This window comes from Nylanderia fulva, unplaced genomic scaffold (genome assembly GCF_048542155.1).
Source record: "Nylanderia fulva isolate GAGA-0341 unplaced genomic scaffold, ASM4854215v1 Scaffold9, whole genome shotgun sequence".
Taxonomy (NCBI): domain Eukaryota; kingdom Metazoa; phylum Arthropoda; class Insecta; order Hymenoptera; family Formicidae; genus Nylanderia; species Nylanderia fulva.
This window is the reverse complement of record NW_028191026.1, coordinates 2,007,246-2,026,044: the sequence shown is the minus strand read 5'-3', so window position 1 is coordinate 2,026,044 and position 18,799 is coordinate 2,007,246. Positions and strand designations below refer to the sequence as shown.

Sequence of the window (18,799 nt, the reverse complement as noted above, 5' to 3'; positions counted from 1 at the left end):
CTAAATCTACTGAATCTTATTAAATTTGCAAATATAATGGTAAAATGAGAGGTCTGAATGAGTAAACGATTTGATTTTCGTTTGCTCGATTAAATTTGTGACATTATTCGACAATTTTGATGAAATTCATAATTGTTAACGAACTCTAATAATTTTGTACATGTTTTCGCTGGAATAAATGTAAACATTTTTGTAGCTTTTGCACTGAAAACAAGAAATTTGCCACTATTATCATGCTTATTCGATATAAAATTGTCAAGCTTTACAATTGTTACAATCAATTATTCGGTATTACAGCGAAACTTAAAATATTTACATGCGTTGTAAAATAGAGGACTTTGTGTACATTTATTTGCAAAAAAAATGAATTTAATTTGTCGATGCAAAATGATTTGATTCTTAACAAACTCATCATTTTACCATTACTCTTAATGAACAGAAATAAGTTAGTATTATCTCAACATAATTCTTTCTTCTTCTTCTTATTTCTTTTATAGATTTTTGTCTTTTGTCATATTGTTAATGAATTAATATTTGATGTCTATATTTTTCATTTCAGTTAACATCTTCATATAAAATTCTAGCTTGGACGTATTTTCAATAGAGAGATAGTAAAATTATTAGGTCTCTTAGCTTTTTCATGGATAAGAAATAAATATATCTATTTTATGAGTACGTCATTTTGACAGGTCTTCCTCTTACGCAAACAGGACGTTTGATCGAAGTCCTGCTTAAGATTTTCCCAAGGACTCTTAGCGTTAGTTCTCTATAGAGGATATTCAATTATTAGTTAACTGAAACTTCTTCAAGTAAGAATTTTAACAGAGTAGTAGTATTTTTAACAGAGTTCAAGATATTTACAAGACCTATTCATTTTCTAAAAAGAAATTTCCTAATAAAATATTCGACAGAATATGAGCAGATATGATTGCAAATTTAAACAGTGAATCATATGAAAATCTCCTTTCATCTGTGATCTCGACACGAACAGTCATATATACTCGTCTTTCTCAAATTTTTACATTTTATTTGAATAAGAATTTATATGAAAAATACAAGTCTTTATTATCGCGATAAAAAACTGGCATGCAAGATCTTTCCGTAAAACAAGCGGGCAAAAGGAACCGGAGCGAAACAAAAATAAGGGAAAAAACGTACGACAATTCGGCCAATTCGTATCTATAGCGCATCTAGGATTTTAATCATCGCGGATGGAGCATATTATTTTTTCGCGCGTTGCTATTTTAGACAACGTATCAAATCATATGAAAATCTTCATGTGATCTCGACGCGAACAATCATAGGTATCTACTCGCTTTTCTGAAATGTTTACATCAATTTTATTTGAATTAAGAATTTATATGAAAAACTGAAATCTCTCTTCTATCGCGGTAAAAAACTGCAAGATCCTTCCGCAAAACAGGCGGGCAAAAAGAACCGGAGCGAAACAAAAATAAGGGAAAAAACGTACGATAATTCGGCCAATTCGTATCTATAGCGCATCTAGGATTTTAATCATCGCGGATGGAGCATATTATTTTTTCGCGCGTTGCTATTTTAGGCAACGTATCAAATCATATGAAAATTTCCTTCATGTGATCTCGACGCGAACAATCATAGGTGTATACTCGCTTTTCTGAAATGTTTATATCAATTTTATTTGAATTAAGAATTTATATGAAAAACTGAAATCTCTCTTCTATCGCGGTAAAAAACTGCAAGATCCTTCCGCAAAACAGGCGCGCAAAAAAAACCGGAGCGAAACAAAAATAAGGGAAAAAACGTACGATAATTCGGCCAATTCGTATCTATAGCGCATCTAGGATTTTAATCATCGCGGATGGAGCATATTATTTTTTCGCGCGTTGCTATTTTAGACAACGTATCAAATCATATGAAAATCTTCATGTGATCTCGACGCGAACAATCATAGGTATCTACTCGCTTTTCTGAAATGTTTACATCAATTTTATTTGAATTAAGAATTTATATGAAAAACTGAAATCTCTCTTCTATCGCGGTAAAAAACTGCAAGATCCTTCCGCAAAACAGGCGGGCAAAAAGAACCGGAGCGAAACAAAAATAAGGGAAAAAACGTACGATAATTCGGCCAATTCGTATCTATAGCGCATCTAGGATTTTAATCATCGCGGATGGAGCATATTATTTTTTCGCGCGTTGCTATTTTAGACAACGTATCAAATCATATGAAAATCTCCTTCATGCGATCTCGACGCGAACAATCATAGATGTATACTCGCTTTTCTGAAATGTTTACATCAATTTTATTTGAATTAAGAATTTATATGAAAAACTGAAATCTCTCTTCTATCGCGGTAAAAAACTGCAAGATCCTTCCGCAAAACAGGCGCGCAAAAAAAACCGGAGCGAAACAAAAATAAGGGAAAAAACGTACGATAATTCGGCCAATTCGTATCTATAGCGCATCTAGGATTTTAATCATCGCGGATGGAGCATATTACTTTTTCGCGCGTTGCTATTTTAGACAACGTATCAAATCATATGAAAATCTCCTTCATGCGATCTCGACGCGAACAATCATAGGTATCTACTCGCTTTTCTGAAATGCTTACATCAATTTTATTTGAATTAAGAATTTATATGAAAAACTGAAATCTCTTCTATCGCGGTAAAAAACTGCAAGATCCTTCCGCAAAACACGCGGGCAAAAAAAGCCGGAGCAAAACCGCGCATCTAGGATTTTAATCATCGCGGATGGAGCGTATTTTTAGTTCGCGCGTTGCTATTTTAGGCAACGTATCGAATCACTCGGAACGATATCACTCTCTCGTCTCGGGCAACCGAGAAGAGTCTCGGTCAGTAGGTGGAATTCTCGGTGTTCCAACGATTTATTTCGCCGAATGGAGCACCGCACCCCAACCGACTCGTCGGGGCGTAACCCCGACGTCGAGGGAGTGGGAAAGGGGAGGCGCTCACCGACGACAGTATGCAAAATACCTGGTGCATAGGCGGGGATCTTCCCACCAGCGCTCGCTCCCTTCCTCGCCGACCTGAGGAAGTGTACGCTGGCGCGTATTCGATCCGAGCGAAAGAGTATCGCGGACGTAGACGCTTTTCTCCCGAGAGAAGAGGTATCGCCAAATCTTTCTATAGGTACGAATTGGCCGAATTGTCGTACGTTTTTTCCCTTATTTTTGGCGCGATCACGCGCTCCGGTTCGTCGGCGGAAGATCGACGCGGTTTTTAGGTCGATCCTCGACTCCAGTAAATTACAAAGAATGATTTTCACGTGATTTAAACCCTAAGTTTTAGGAAAAAGCTCCAACCTCCCAACTTTTAAAACTTAGGATCGATGTAATTTTTCTCTTAGATCTTCTTACATCTCTTTAAATCACCCTTTGTAGACTATACGACTAACCGGTTTTCTCTCTGATAAAAAATCACGTGTTAAAATGATATCGCAAGTCTGTACGAAATTACTAATAATCTTCTATTTATCGTCGCAAGCGATATTTTTTGATGTGTAATTTTTTTTAGAGTGTCAACACATGTTCTAATTTAATATGGAAATATCTTTACGGAGCATATATTAATTTAAGAATATGGTTGTACATCTTAATCATATTGATTATTATTTATCAAAGAAACTTGTCAAAGTTTCAGAATATTTCTGTCGACATTTCGGTGCTCGAAGCAAGATTATGGAAAATGTTTGGATTTTTTATTTCAGCAAAATTAATAATTAAAATAACATATATATAAAGACATATAAAAATATATTAGTTGATTGAAAATTAAGAGAAAAAGAGAACATAAATTGTTTTTGATTTGTCGATTTTTTTTTCCCGTAATTGCTTCAGAGAATCACAAATTTTATTTTTAAATTAAATATTACATGGAATTCACACAGTAAGTTGCAACTTTAATGATGTTTAGTTTCATTCGTTGATCCGTGCTGTGATAAAAAATAAATTATATTACTAAAATTAAAATTTAAGAAATGCTGTAAAATATTAGACGTTCAATTTTTTAGATTTTTTTAGATCCAAGTTTTGGAATTATATTTTATTTCTATTATTTTCGAATGTTTTGATGAGTGAAATATAAATGTTTTAAAATAGCATTTGAATCACAAAAGTAACATATCTTAATTAAAAAATATCTAGTTTAAATTTTTCTTTTCTCCTTTTTTTTGGAATAAACTTCCGAATGAAGCAAATCATCAGTCAAGAGCAATTAATGTTATATTTTGGTTTCAGATTTTAATTCGTAGCCAAACACTCATTTCCATTTTAACATGAATTTGTGAAAATTGAGTTAATTGTTTTCGTCAGATCTGTTTTAATCAAAAATGTTATTAATTACAAATTGAACATATTGTTTAATTATTTGTAATAAGGAACATGAACCTCGATATTTCTAAAATGAGGTACAAAAATCCAAAAAAATTGTCATTTAATTTCCCTGTACATATATTTGCAAATTTTATATAGGGGCTTAAACACATAGAACGAATTCACGAGGGAGCGAAAGGGTTCTCTTAATCGATCCGATTTTTATCAGCTCGCCAAGACCATTTATGGAATCGAGGCTACAATTTATTCGAAATAATGCAAAATTTATGATACACGCGGCGATATATTTCACAGACATTCGTTTGTACAGATAGATGTGCAGCCGGTCGGCGACACAAAGCATTCCAGTCGGGATAACCGAACTGAATAACGGGTCCAGATATTGCTACTCGACTCCCTTGTGCCGGTAGGTAGGTAATTGCTATGGTAGGATGCCTTTGCTATGGAGGACGAGGGAATTCGCGATATTCGCTCTTACGCCAGGTATCTGTATCGTGGTATAGCGTTACCGCTCGAGACAAGATTGAAATTGGCTTTTGGAAATCATCCCTTTCCTCCTTCTCGCGAAAGACAAGGTGACACATTTTTACGGAGGCGTAGATTCCCGCCTTTTCAATGACTTTTTTATTTTTTTCATTCTCGTACAATTTAAAAAATATACACAATCTTGACTGCATCACTTGTGTGCTCTGTTTTTTTTTTTTTAATGATTTTTTTATCAGTAAAGCTAGGAATGAATTATTAGCACAGCTATACATTAGAAATCAGAGCGAGATTGTGGATATTTAAATATCAATCACTATGGAAAAGTTTTGTTACACTTGATATACACATAATAAAGGATTCATCCTGTATTTCTTCTCATCATAAAGAGATCTTAAAGAGATAATTTATTATATCCTAATAAATAAGAAAACTGTCTTACTCCATATATTTATATATAAACAGGGGATAGAAATTTTGGATCGCTACAAATAACGCGGAGAATAGGACAACAAACTCCGCTCGTTCGAAAAACTGCGTGGTCGTCTCCGCTGCGCGAGAGACATTTCGCGGTAATTAATCGGCACTTTAATCGTCATCTCTTCCCTATCCGATCCTATAATAACAGTTTGACAGGGATCTAATTGAGTCTCGTGCGCGCGCGCGCAGCGCGAAGGGTAGGTTCCGATATAATCTAGGGTCCCATGAATCACGAGTAGGAGCGGAGGCTCACGCCCGCTCTCCTACGCAAACAAAGAGGCAACCCTTTGCGTGGAAGAGTCGAGGGATGCGGCGCCCAAAGGGCATTAGCATCCTCGGCGAGGACGACGTGCGTACAAGTCGTCGTAGCTGCTGCTGCTGATGCTCCTACGCGGCGTCTTAGATCGAGACAACCCCATGATTTTGTCTCCTCGGTATTCATGAACGTAGGGCGCGGTCTTCCTTCATGAATTTACAATCGACAGAAGGAATCTCGCGGCAAGAAGTACCTGTCGGCGCGATTGAAAAACTGTGCCATGCGTATGTATAAAGTCCGCGAGAGATATCAGCTGCGACAGAGAGATTTATATATATATATATATAGAGCATCGTACCGGCTTTCTTTTTAGATCGTTAGCTAGACTCAATTTCTAAGTATTTTACTTTCCCAAACCTGCACTGAAAAAAATTATTAACTCGATTAAACTTTTCAACTAAATTGCTGTTTTGTTAATTGAGCATGTACATTAGTATTTAAATCAAATGTACATTTTGTTAGATTTAATTTAAATATTTTTATTTATGTTACATTATTATTAACAAAATAATATTTAGTTGAAAGGTTTAGTCAAGTTGACACATTTGTTTCAGTGTGCTTTAGCAAACTCTAGACAGTTTTAAATATTATATTTATTAAAATTCCTCATATACATTTTGATATCTATTATATATTATATATTTAACTTATATTATTCACAATTGAATTATATAATAAATATATAATACAGAGAATTTTCTCTTAGAATTTACCCTCTGAAAATCATAGTAATCGTGAGACAATATATGGTATTGACAGAATTTTATAAAAGTTTCTCCGATTAAACATTTACCACAATAAAAAATATCAATATCTATCACAAGATATAAAATATATTAATCAGAGAAACTCTTATATAAAATTCTTCCAATACCATATTGTGTCCCACGATTATCATGATTTTCCGAGTAAATTCTAAAAGAGAATTCTCTATCTTTTTTTACAATATATATCCAAAATTTTTGTGCATTGAGTATTTTCTAGTTTGATTGCCTGCTATTTTGTTGTATCGCACGCTGTACATTATCTCGCAGAGAAATGGAGCTCGCTGCAGCAGACAAGCCCGTGCGATTGATTTAAAATCACCATGGAGATCATAGCGAGAGAGCACATATGCTACATGTTGTTCGTACGTGGGGGGATGGCGTGGAATTTATCATCGGAAATAGTTAACGAAGCGGACAAAGCTGCTTTGCAGCATCGCAATTGATGGCTCGCGCGATGGATTACGAACTATAATCCGACAATGAAACATACTGCGCATTAACGATATTTCTTATCGTTATGATCTCTCATTTGTATAGGAATTCGATACGGAGAAACTATACCTATAGTAGAGCCACATATTAACGTTATAAAAAAAATCACACAGTAATATATACGTTTTATCACGAGAGAACACATTGTAATTATACATATTTTGATGTCCGAAACAAATTTATAATTTTTATACTCCAATGTATTTGATGAACAGTAAAATGTTCTCCATATACAATATAATTGGACCGAAAAAAGATGAGAGATCGCCTTCCTATATAGCTTTTTATAAAATTCGACAAAGTTTTGCTCTTTCGAAACTTGAAAAGCTCTCGTTCGTATTGTCAAGATTCCTTAAATCAGCTGATCATTTCAAGTTGCGCGCAGCTTTCCTTCGAATTTTCCACGAATATTGTCCGTGGGTTTGAATGAAAAACTTCAGTATATCCTCGGTATATAATCGCATCAAACGACAACAAATCTGCAGCGGCGGAATATAAGGGTGCGAATTGCGGGACCGAAGGGGATCAACCGGTGCAGCGCAAGAGGGATCGAGGGAGGAAGGCGATCGTAGGCAGTGTCACGTGCTGCTGTCACTAGCACGGATTATATTATATAGGAATGGCAGCGAATAGGTGTAGATATAAGTACCGAGCGGCAGTTAATAAATATGATAATGGCGGGCGGAATGAGAGAAAGAGAGGAAGGGGCGCGATATGGGATACCACTGTATAAGAGTGACCACCGGGAAGCGGGAGGCCTGTCATTGTCAGGACCTCTCGTCGTATGTCACGCGACACGTAGACACACAACACACACACACACACACACATTGTACATGTATATGGCGTAACAACACGTGAAAGAGCGCGTTTTGTTTCCCGATTCCCTTCTTTCCACGTGAATCCTGATCGATGTGGAATACGCTTTGAACCAAATTTTTCTTTTCAAGAATTGAAGATGTATGGATCTTTCGAAAAATTTAAATAAGGGTCAAATGAAATTTGTATATATTTTTAAGGAATATTTTCCTTATAATTTTTCCCTTAATTTTATGTTTTAAGATTTAAATGATAATACATTGTTGGAACAATCTATTGAACTCTATTATATGAAATATTTTTAATATTATCACATGGTTTGTCTAAGACTTAATTATTATCTTTTAGATACACGGAGAGAATTTTCTCTTAGAATTTACCCTTGAAAATCATGGTAGCCGTGGGACAAATCGTGATACTGGAAGAGTTTCTCTGATTAATATTTATCATAATAAAAAAAAATATTAACAGCTATCACAGTAAGATGCAAAATATATTTAATCAGAGAAACTCTTATAAAATTCTTCACACGATTACCATGAATTCTCTTGAATTAGAAAATTATTTTTTACTTACAATGATGAAACTCTTATTTTCACAAATTTCCTCAACCCTACGTTCGTGTAAAGAGTATAAATTAATAATAATTCATTTCTTGACCCAGTAATTTGTGCATTAAACTTAAACTACGTTCTCTCTTTGATATCGCGATCTCGTCTTCTCTTCTCGGGAATAATTAGTCACGGTGCGTTTAATAAATCACCCCCATCCTTTAAGCCGTGCCTCCCTTTTGGAAAATATCCAATAACGACCGGCTGACTCCGCTCGATACCTGTAGGTATTAACCTACGTCGGAGAGATCGGCTTACCTTAATAATTGTAGGTACACGTTCGCGGGAATTGTGCCCCCTTTCTCGTCGGGGGGTTGGTTTCACCCCTCGCGCAGGGGTGTTTCCATGGCGTCTCATCCGGCGGCCGCCAAAGGTGCGTCGTCAAGGCGAAGTGATCGAAAATCGCGAGAGATGTAATGAAACATTCTTAGCGCGACGAGGGCTCGTATTTTGATTGGTGAATGGTACTCCTTGTCCAGAGCGTTCCTGAGAGGACCTAATAAGTTTACTTGTGTAAGATCGATATAATCTAGGAAATTTATTGCACGATTTATTAAATTATTCGACTTCTCGTTTAAATTAAAGAAGATAAGAGCTCACATTTTTGTGCGATTATATACTATTTTTCGTTAAAAATTGAAACATTCCTTCATATGGAATAATTTAATAAATGTTCTACATTTTTCAAAGTAGATTAATAAGAATAATATTTAATTTAATATTTTACAATAATATTTAAATTGTTAATATTAAATAATTAATATTAAAATTTATATATTGTTCGAAATAAATATTATATTAAATATCATATAATTACATTATAATTTAATGAAATAATATGCAGATAAATATTTTTAACATCGAAAGAGAAATGTTTATCTTGATTATTTATTGTTCTCTCGGGTGAACAGAAACGAAAGAACGAAAAAGCGAGAAAGTAGAGAAAATAATGCAGACAAGATGTAAACGAGATTCAGTTGGCGTTTGAATAAGTATCGTGTTTTATTAATATCTCTCTTATTATTTACAAAATTTTATAATAATCTCTAGCTGTGTGATTTTCTCATCATGACACGCTACTCACTATCGTCGATCCTATACTTTTTTTTTCTTTATTCTGCGTTAATCGTTATAATGTAATGCTCAATAATGCTCGTCCTCGCTAAATCGTTTATGTAGAAGTTGAACATCTCTCGCTCGATTTAGAAATTCGTTGATTTGACACACAAGCACACATACATACACACACGCACGCACGCACAACACCATTCCTCACATGCGCACGTGTCACTTACGACAAACGTGTATTTACAATGTGTCATTTACAATCGAGTATGCGAAATTGTAAACTTTACATTTGTCCTAAGATTCTCACTTGCGGAAACGTTCCGATTCGTTCCTCTCACATACTTTTCTTCCCTCAACTTCTCGTTTTTTCCTGCAGGAAACAAAATTCCCTCCCTTCCTTTCAAGCACTATTGTACATAAATAAAATCACATATCCTTTTTTTATTCTCAACAAATTAAGATTATTATATATTACCTTTTGTTTAATTTATAAGATGCATTACGTGACTGTAATAAAATTTCAATGGAACATATGTTTCGTCATCTATGTGACAACGTCGTAAATTCCAGCAACTAATCGAGTAAAATTTGTTTCATCTGTAGACATATAAAAGCATAATATTAAAACAAAACAAATAAATATTAATATCTTCGTCTTTATAGAAATCGGTATTCGACAAATTTATGAAACACAAAGACTGTTTTTTTACATTCTTTTTTTTTTCTCGCTCGACACCTCTGGCCGTGACGAGATTTATGACATTTATAAATAATTGCACTCTCTTGTTTTGCAAAAATAATAAATTTCAGGAATTTTTCGAGCAGGATGAGAATGCTAATTCATAAAAAAATCATGGAAAATCTCATTTCGCGTTTCATATTGTAATCGGTATTTTTTTGATTGGCCGTGCATCGGTATATAAAAATGTCATGTCCCGACAGACGAAATAATATATGCGTCGATGTAACAGTATATCGCGTATATTTGCATTTGCGGACAATGCGGAGCGCAGAAATATCTCGTCCTGGATTCCGTCGAACGTTGTTTGACGAAATCCCGCGCGTAACGCATTGTTCGGAAATGACTTTCCACGAGTCGACACAATGTCCGGCTCTCGCGATGTCGCGTCGGATGTCGCGTCGCGTTCGGCTTGAAATCGCAGTCACAATCACCGCGGGGGTGTACTATTTCGTAATTCGAATCGACGGGTTTCAATCCATCGAGTGGATGCACCGGCAACGGTAATTCGGTGCGAGGCGAACAATCCGTTTTCTCTCTCTCTCTCTTTCTCTCTTCGTTGCACGTAGCGTGTTTTATTTCCCAGCGTATGTTTTACACAATGTCGTGTTATTTCCGCGCGAGACACTGCAAACGAATTTGAAAATATATACGAACGCGATCTGCGGAAATTACATTTTTTTCGCAGATGAAACGCTCTCCCGAAAAACAGGCGTATATTTCGACGAAAGAATCGATGCAAAAATCAGTTGCTTACATTATATGTTGTATGTGTGAATATTACGTGTTTGAATATTTTATAAATATATAGAAATTTCTGTTTTCTATTCGATCAAATGTGAAATTTGACATTATAAAGCAACAATCTGTTATGCACTTATCATGTAATGTCTTTAAGCGAAAATGATATTCGAATAAATCTTTGCCGAATGAAAATCGTAAATAAAGGGAATATATTATCGCAACATTTGGTATGTATGTATATAAAACAATTTTTTCTTGAATTTTTTAATTTTGAAAATATCTGATTTTGTTTTTTCGTCGGATTGCTTATAAAAATTTAGCTGGTAGTTTTAATTAAGTTTTGCAATTTTTTTTTAACGTGTATATTTATTTTATTATATATGCAGAAAGAGTATAATGTTATTTAGTTAAATAAAACAGATCTGCAGCTATACGATGACTGTTCGATCAATTGCGTTTCTTTCCGAACGCGACTATTATTACCTCTCCCATTTGATTCTAACTAGTCGTTATCAGAATATATCATTGATATTATTTTTTTACAACCTTTTGTCATCTCTCTCACGACGTTTATTAATTTATCGAACGACCTGGGAGTTGCCATTTTAAATAAATAAAGTACGTTGTTTGGGAATTGTGTCATTTCGCATTACATAAAATACGTAGTCTTTGCGTTAACAAGAAAATACATCACCAAGATCTCCTTCTTCGCGAAACTTTCGATCTCTCCGCAAATAAAAACATTTATAGCGGCTGGCTTCCTTTCAAAATGCAAGATGCAGATCCATCTTTTTCGACGAAGCGGTCGTTGCTAGAACTTGGCAACGAACACTCGACATTTGACAGATATAAAATCACGTGGCTCGATTACTGTGTATCGATGTACGATAATCCTGATTCGGAGTGTTCTCATCGTAATATCACCGATATCGGTCCATATCAATCACGAGCGCATAACTCACTGAGCATAGATAATTGCAAATTATCACACTAATAGTCCTTACAATCACTGAGCGTATACTCATCGATTGTCGATTGCTGCTGTAACAAAGTCGCACGATTAGAGCATGACTATGACTACGTCACACCCAATTAGACAGATTATCCTCTTGATAATCGCGAGCGCAGCTTATGGACAGTCTTTCAGGCAAGATAGAGAAGAGAAAGATCTCTCGCGCGCAATCTCAAAGTCGAGTCTGCGATTTTACTGCCGTGTGCACTCTCAAGTCTTTAAAGACAGACAGACCCATCCCGCGACGCACAAAGCTGATGAGTCGCGGCGAGAGCTCCGGGTTCATCCCGGACGAAGCATCGTCCGTCGACGACACTTCCGACGATCAGTCGCGTCGTGACTCCCTCCCTCCCTTAAGGACTGTCGTCGGGTATGGCGTACCAAGCAGCCGGATCCGCGGCGAGGGCCCATGGGCCTGCGACGGAGGGATTGGCGTAGGCCGCGGCCCCCGCCGCGGATGGCGCGCACTACCAGGCGCGGCCCTGCAACGGTAGATACGCGCCGCACTGCGGCTGCTGTTGCTGCTGCATCCCCTGTTGGGCGCCGGCCCGCGTGTACGAGCAATGCTGCAGGCTCTGAGAGCTCATCACGTGGCTGACGCCTGTGGCCACGACCGAGTGATGGGACGAGGCGGCCGCGTGATGGGTGCCGTGCGGACTCGAGGCCGCGGTCATGTGCGGCGCCGGGCTCGCCAGGGCCGCGCTGGGCCCGCCGCGGCTACCTTCGTTCCCGCCGCCGCTCCCGCAAGGCTTGCCGTCCTTCACCAGCACCGGCACCGCGACCCGTCTCGGCGAACTCGCGCTCTGAAACAATCAATCATCCCGGGTGAATAAGGAAAATTTTTATTTATAAATATTTCATTGTGATGTCAACAGCAAAAAACATCTATAATTATTCATTTTAATAAGTATTTATTATATGTATATTTTTATTCAATTATTATGTCGATTATTATATACGGAGAGAATTTTCTTTTAGAATTTATACTCTGAAAAGCATGATAATCGTGAGACGATATGTAGGATTGGAATAAGAATTTTATATGTATAAGAGTTTTTCTAATCAATATTTACTACAATAAGGTAAAAAAAGATGTTCGATTAATTTTCCTATGTATATATTAATATTTTTTATTGTGATAAAAATATTAATCAGAGAAACTCTTATAAAATTCTTCCAATATCCTATATTGTCCCACGATTGTCATGATTTGCAGGGCAAATTCTAAGAGAAAATTCTCTCTGTGTACGTTTAAAAAAATTTGTACCTGTCATTTAAGGAACAAAAAATATATAAAACATTATATAAAAAATTTATATAAATGTTATATAACCTTTATAAATATAATTATATAAAAAATTATATATTATTTCAATTTTATTGTACGTTTAAAAAAAATAAATATTTGTGCCTATGTCATCTCCATAAAAATATAAAAGGGGGTAAAATATAATATTTTATTATATAACGAAACTATTTCCATCATTATTTTCGACAATCTGCATTTGAAATGCATCCACCACTGGCGGACAGGCAACAGCACGAGCCGCTTCATATGTCGTCGCATTACCTCTCGAAATGCAATCGCTACGAGTACCACGAGATGCCAAATGCGATCACACCCTATGAACAATTACTGATTATCGACCGGCGTCGATTAATTAACTCTCGCGATTAAAATTACTTGTAAGCATGGACGCGAGACGAGGGTTATTTATCAACGCAGCTGTTTCGCGCAATTTATTCATTTCAAATAGGAATTGGAGCAATATGGGCTGAAAATCATGTTCCGATTAAAATTATTATCTGATCTCGCGATTTATATATAAGCAGAAAAATATTCAATATTCAAAGTTATTTTTTTTTAAACGAATACTTTCGCATTTAAATATTTCTCATCGTGCTTTTCATTTAAACGTATAATCTATTTAAACGTAAAACCATTTTTAAATTAAAAGTGCATAGTAATACTGTATGTATATGCTTATACATAAATATTGCAGATCAGATAATAATTTTAGTCATAATATAATTTTCCATTCTATTATTGCTTCGATTTTTATTTCAAATGAATAAATTACGGAAAGTAATACCTGAATGAAATGATTAAAGTATAACGCAAAATTGCGCGTAATCAATTGTTCATTAATATTAATAAGTATTTCGCGGAATTCACGCTTGCAAAATGTATCAAATAAATTTTAACTTATACATTTATTGGTGTATATATTGTAATATTAGAAAAGTCCTATAACATTATATTATTATATTATTTCTTATAAAGCACTCGTAAAAAGTACATAAAAGTGCTAGGAGCAACAGGTGTAACGATAAGTGAAGTTTATCATATATATTTTATAAAGCAATAGTTGTTTTTAAATTATCTTACACATTGATTAATTACACGCATATCGACCATTATATATTATGAGATTCCAAATAACTTGTATATTATATTAAAAATAATTCTTATAATATGTTTTAAATGATATATATAATATATAATAATGAGATAATTATATCGACACATGGAAATTCATAAGCATAAATATAAGGAAAAACATGAAAAATCTATACAGCGATATTGCGATTGTGCAAGAGCTCATTATATCTTGTTTTGGATTTTATGGCATACTGAACTTTAAACATTACGTTATCAATAACTAAAGTTTTTTTTCACGAGTTCGATATGTCTACTGATGTATAATTCTACATTTTCGTTACGTCATCATTATTGGATTATCTTGCTATGCTAAACGATCCCACGTCATTCGACCACAAATCAATATTGGCTGCAAATAAATGCGCTTAGTACTGATTCTAATTTTAATTTTAATCAGAAATTCAAGAATTTATTTCGCGACGTAAAATATATTAATTTTAATTTTAAAAAAATATTCGATCGAAATGATACAAATATATATATTTTCCAGATCATATCTGACTTTTTTTACCGTGTTATTTTAATTATAAATTATCTTTTCCACTTTGTTTGTGAATTAAATTTTTATTTGTCATTAAATATACTTAAAAAAAAAACTATTAAGAAAATAATCTGATGTAAACAGTTTTTTTTTCATTACCGTCTCTATTCAAAGTTTAATATCAAAGTTCAATAATTGAAGAAGTGAGAATTAATTATATAACACATTCTTATAATACTAAATACATTTTAAAAGATTCAAGAGGAAAGAAGAGTAAGAAAATCTTAATGTACAATATATAGTTTGTGATAGCCGATTCTAGCCTTGACAGTTAACGTATTGAATCATTCTGTAGAAAAGAGTCTTGTATCTTGAAAATAGACAGAAAATACACATCATTAAAAGATGTACTTGAATATAAATATCGGTGTCATATAGTATAAGCACTGTGTGACATTCATTGCAAACAATGCGTAAATAAAACACACATATACACAAGTATATCTACCCATTATAATATCTATAAAGCTATTAATACAGCAATTAATTATATATAAATAAACATATTTCTTAGAAGATCCTAACAGACATTAAAATTTAAAAAATGTATATATTGATTATCGCGCAAAAAAGTTCTATTGTGCTTTCATTTTTCCTTAAATCGCTCATTTGACAGTTTTGCATCACTCAAAAAAAATATATACAAAATTACACTTATTATTTATGTAATTTTACGTATTTTTTTACAGTGATTAAGATAAAACGTGACTCGTCAAATAATCGCATAGATTCGTCATTTGCGTCTTCAAACCAGAGATACTTAAATCTAAAACTATTCCGTTAACAAGTTAGATTTATAATAATCTCGTCGGAGTTTTCTTGAATGAATAAGCTCGTTCGTGCACTATCAAACCCGTTTCTCATGGATGATCGAAACGCCATCGTTTACCAAAGGTTCCTTGCGGCACACAAGTGCACACATGCACTTTAAACGTGTACTCTGATGCACACACATGTACCGTGCAATTTCCTCGACTCGACTGGACGGATGCTGCGTGAACAAACGCGGGATATATACGTGGGCCGGCAAGGACCTGGGCTAAGCGCTTCTGTGTTCCGAGCAAACATGCGCAACGCGGTAGGCCCGGTAAAGACACTTAACCCGCACGATATCCCGTGATCAGCATTCACGACTAGACGTGGAACGCACGATGGACTCTAGTTACGTATAAACAGTACCGGCTACCGTGGACAGACCCGATATGAAACTTGTCCGATCTAAGAAAATATGAATACATATATATCTACATAAATATATTCGAAATATTCGAGACTTTTTTGGTTTTTTTAATTCCTTAGATTCAAAGAGATTATTATAAAATTTCAGAGATTTGCAGAGAGAAGCATTTTTTTAGAGATGTATTTATCTGAAAATTTGACAAAATAGAAAGCAAAGAAATTATTTTCTATATTATGAGAAAAATATAGTTTTATATGATTTTATTTAGATTTTAATGATGAAGTTTGGGTGTAATTTTTGAAATATGTGAGTTACATTAATCTTATTTTAATATTAAGACAATCAAGAAATAAGAAATTGAATTTAAAATGTAAATAGAAATATTATCAAAGAATAAGACTTCATCTTGAAACAGACTTTTATATAGTAACTATCATCATTTAATAATTGCTCTATACTCTATATATAGAATTAAATTCTTAAATTTGTTAATAATCAATTTTCTTCGTTCTTGTCTACTCTAAATTAAACATGAAAATTTTGCAGCCATTGAAACATGCGCGGAGAGAATTTTCTCTTAAAATTTACCCTGAAAATCATAGTAATCATAGCGCAATATATAAATAGTATTGGAAGAATTTTGTAAGAGTTTCTCTGATTAATATTTACCACAACAAAAAATATCTATCACAATAAGATATATAAAATATATTAATCAGTGAAACTGTTATAAAATTCTGCCAATACCATATTGTCCCACGATTACCATGATTTTTCGGGTAAATTCTAAGAGAAAATTCTCTTTGTAAAAAGAGAACGTTAATATCTTTCCTATTTTTTCTATTCGACTGAAAATGCGGGATTACAATCGTAATATGAGAGAAATCGCGTTTTCTATTCGCACAGAATCCGTAGGCGTATAGAGACAGCCCTGTTCTGTACGTCAACCCCACGAGGCTCTACCACGGCATACCAAACAGAAGCCGGAGCAAGCAGACCGAATACCTGCCAGAACGACCACTCAGCTGTATCAACATTCGGTACACGACATTCCTCTTCGATCTCCTCTGCCAGTGAGACTTTAATAATACGATCGCGCTGAAAAATAACGTCCTCTGCTCTCGCTCGACGACCGTGATTTCTCGCTGGTAATCAGCGTCTCGTCTTCGATCATCTCGTTACGTCATTCGTTTCTGTCGCGCGATCATGGATCGAACACGCGATCTTATCAAAATATACCTATATACTTTCTCAAACAACTTTAGTTTTTTATCGTCGGAAAAAAGTGTGATTCTCGGAAGGAATAAAATAATTGCAATCTCTCTTTTTTCTTTTTTTTCAAGATAATGACGAAAAGAACTCTGAACTTTATTTCCGGCACTTTTACACAATTTGTTTGCGCGCGATTAAAAAAAGAGAGTGTCACAATGAATACGCATAGAAAAAAAAGAAAAAAACATGAGAGAGAGACAAATATATGAAGCAACCAATGGGAGTAGTGGCGAATAACTTTATGCGGGCAATGAATTTTTTGTCGCGCGAGAGCAGACACTTTTATGCAAATCCGTCCACTGTGTCGAGTGTCCGGGAGGTATACGACCGATTTGATTCGAGTGGGCCCCGGTATACGCGAACTTACGTGCGCGTTGCCGTACGTGAGAGGCATAAGTGCAGGCATGCCGTGCACTTCAAGCTGACAAAGTGACGATTACGCTAAACGCATGACGGTCCGCGCGCGCGTCACGCGTCACGCCACTTTAGCCACTTTAGTCCACGCGCGTTAAACGATTTCCGGCGAAAATGCCTATGCCATGTTGGGAGTCGAGTAGTATACCTTTAGGAAGGCCAGGCCAGGTTGCGTTACGGATCTACATTATGGAAATCGCGATCGCGATGCGAGATAACGTTCCGCGCGATATTGTTGCGTCGACATTTGCCTACACAAGAGAGAGAATTTTCTCTTAGAATTTAGCCGGAAAAACCTGATAATCGTGGGACAATATGACATCAGAGTTTCTGATTAATTAAGTGATTAATATTTACCACAATAAAAAATTAATATTAATAGAAACTAACTCTCGCATCGCTCTCTTGCCGATCTTTTTTTCAACTTCTCTCCGTGCAAGAATTATTTGCCTCGATTGGGAGAAAGAAAAATATAGATTTAAGGTATATGTCGATCAAAAAATTTGAGGTTTTATATAAATTAAGCTCTCTCAACAGACAATCTATAATTAAGTACGCGGAGAGAATTTTCTCTTAGAATTTACCCTGAAAATCATGATAATCGTGGAACAATATGGTATAAGAGTTTCTGGTTAATTAACTGATTAATATTTACAATCAAAAATATTAATATCTACACGGAGAGAATTTTCTCTTACAATTTACTCTAAAAATTATGGTAATCGTGGGACAATATGGTATTGACCAATTTTATAAAAGTCTCTCTACATGTTGATATTTACTACAATAAAAAATATTAATATGTACATAGTAAAATTAATCGAACATATTTTGTCTTATTGTGGTAGATATTAATTAGCCTGATTTTAAGGGTAAAGTCTAACAATAAGAGAAAATTCTCTCTGTGTATAGCTAATCTATTCCTTGCGAGAATTTTGAAATGACAGATGACGTAAAATAAGAATGGAAACGCTTTGCGAAAAATAATGAAAAATAAAGAATGAATTTGTATAAAAACAGCTAGATTTGATCCTTCTGTCAATACACATCCAAATATAAAGGGATGTCGATAAATATCGCG

General features: G+C 34.9%; 1 protein-coding gene across 3 annotated transcripts in view; it reads right to left on the bottom strand.

The window, feature by feature from the left end:
- Positions 1-9,282: 9,282 nt before the first annotated feature.
- LOC114946394 (homeobox protein Nkx-2.4) overlaps positions 9,283-18,799 on the bottom strand; it is a 40,986-nt gene continuing 31,469 nt past the window's right edge. For all 3 annotated transcript variants that reach the window (XM_029322855.2, XM_029322854.2, XM_085489758.1), the window contains one exon: positions 9,283-12,671. In XM_029322855.2, the coding sequence (XP_029178688.1) occupies positions 12,336-12,671 (336 nt within the window). In that variant the 3' untranslated portion in view covers positions 9,283-12,335. The remainder of the gene's footprint in view (positions 12,672-18,799) is intronic.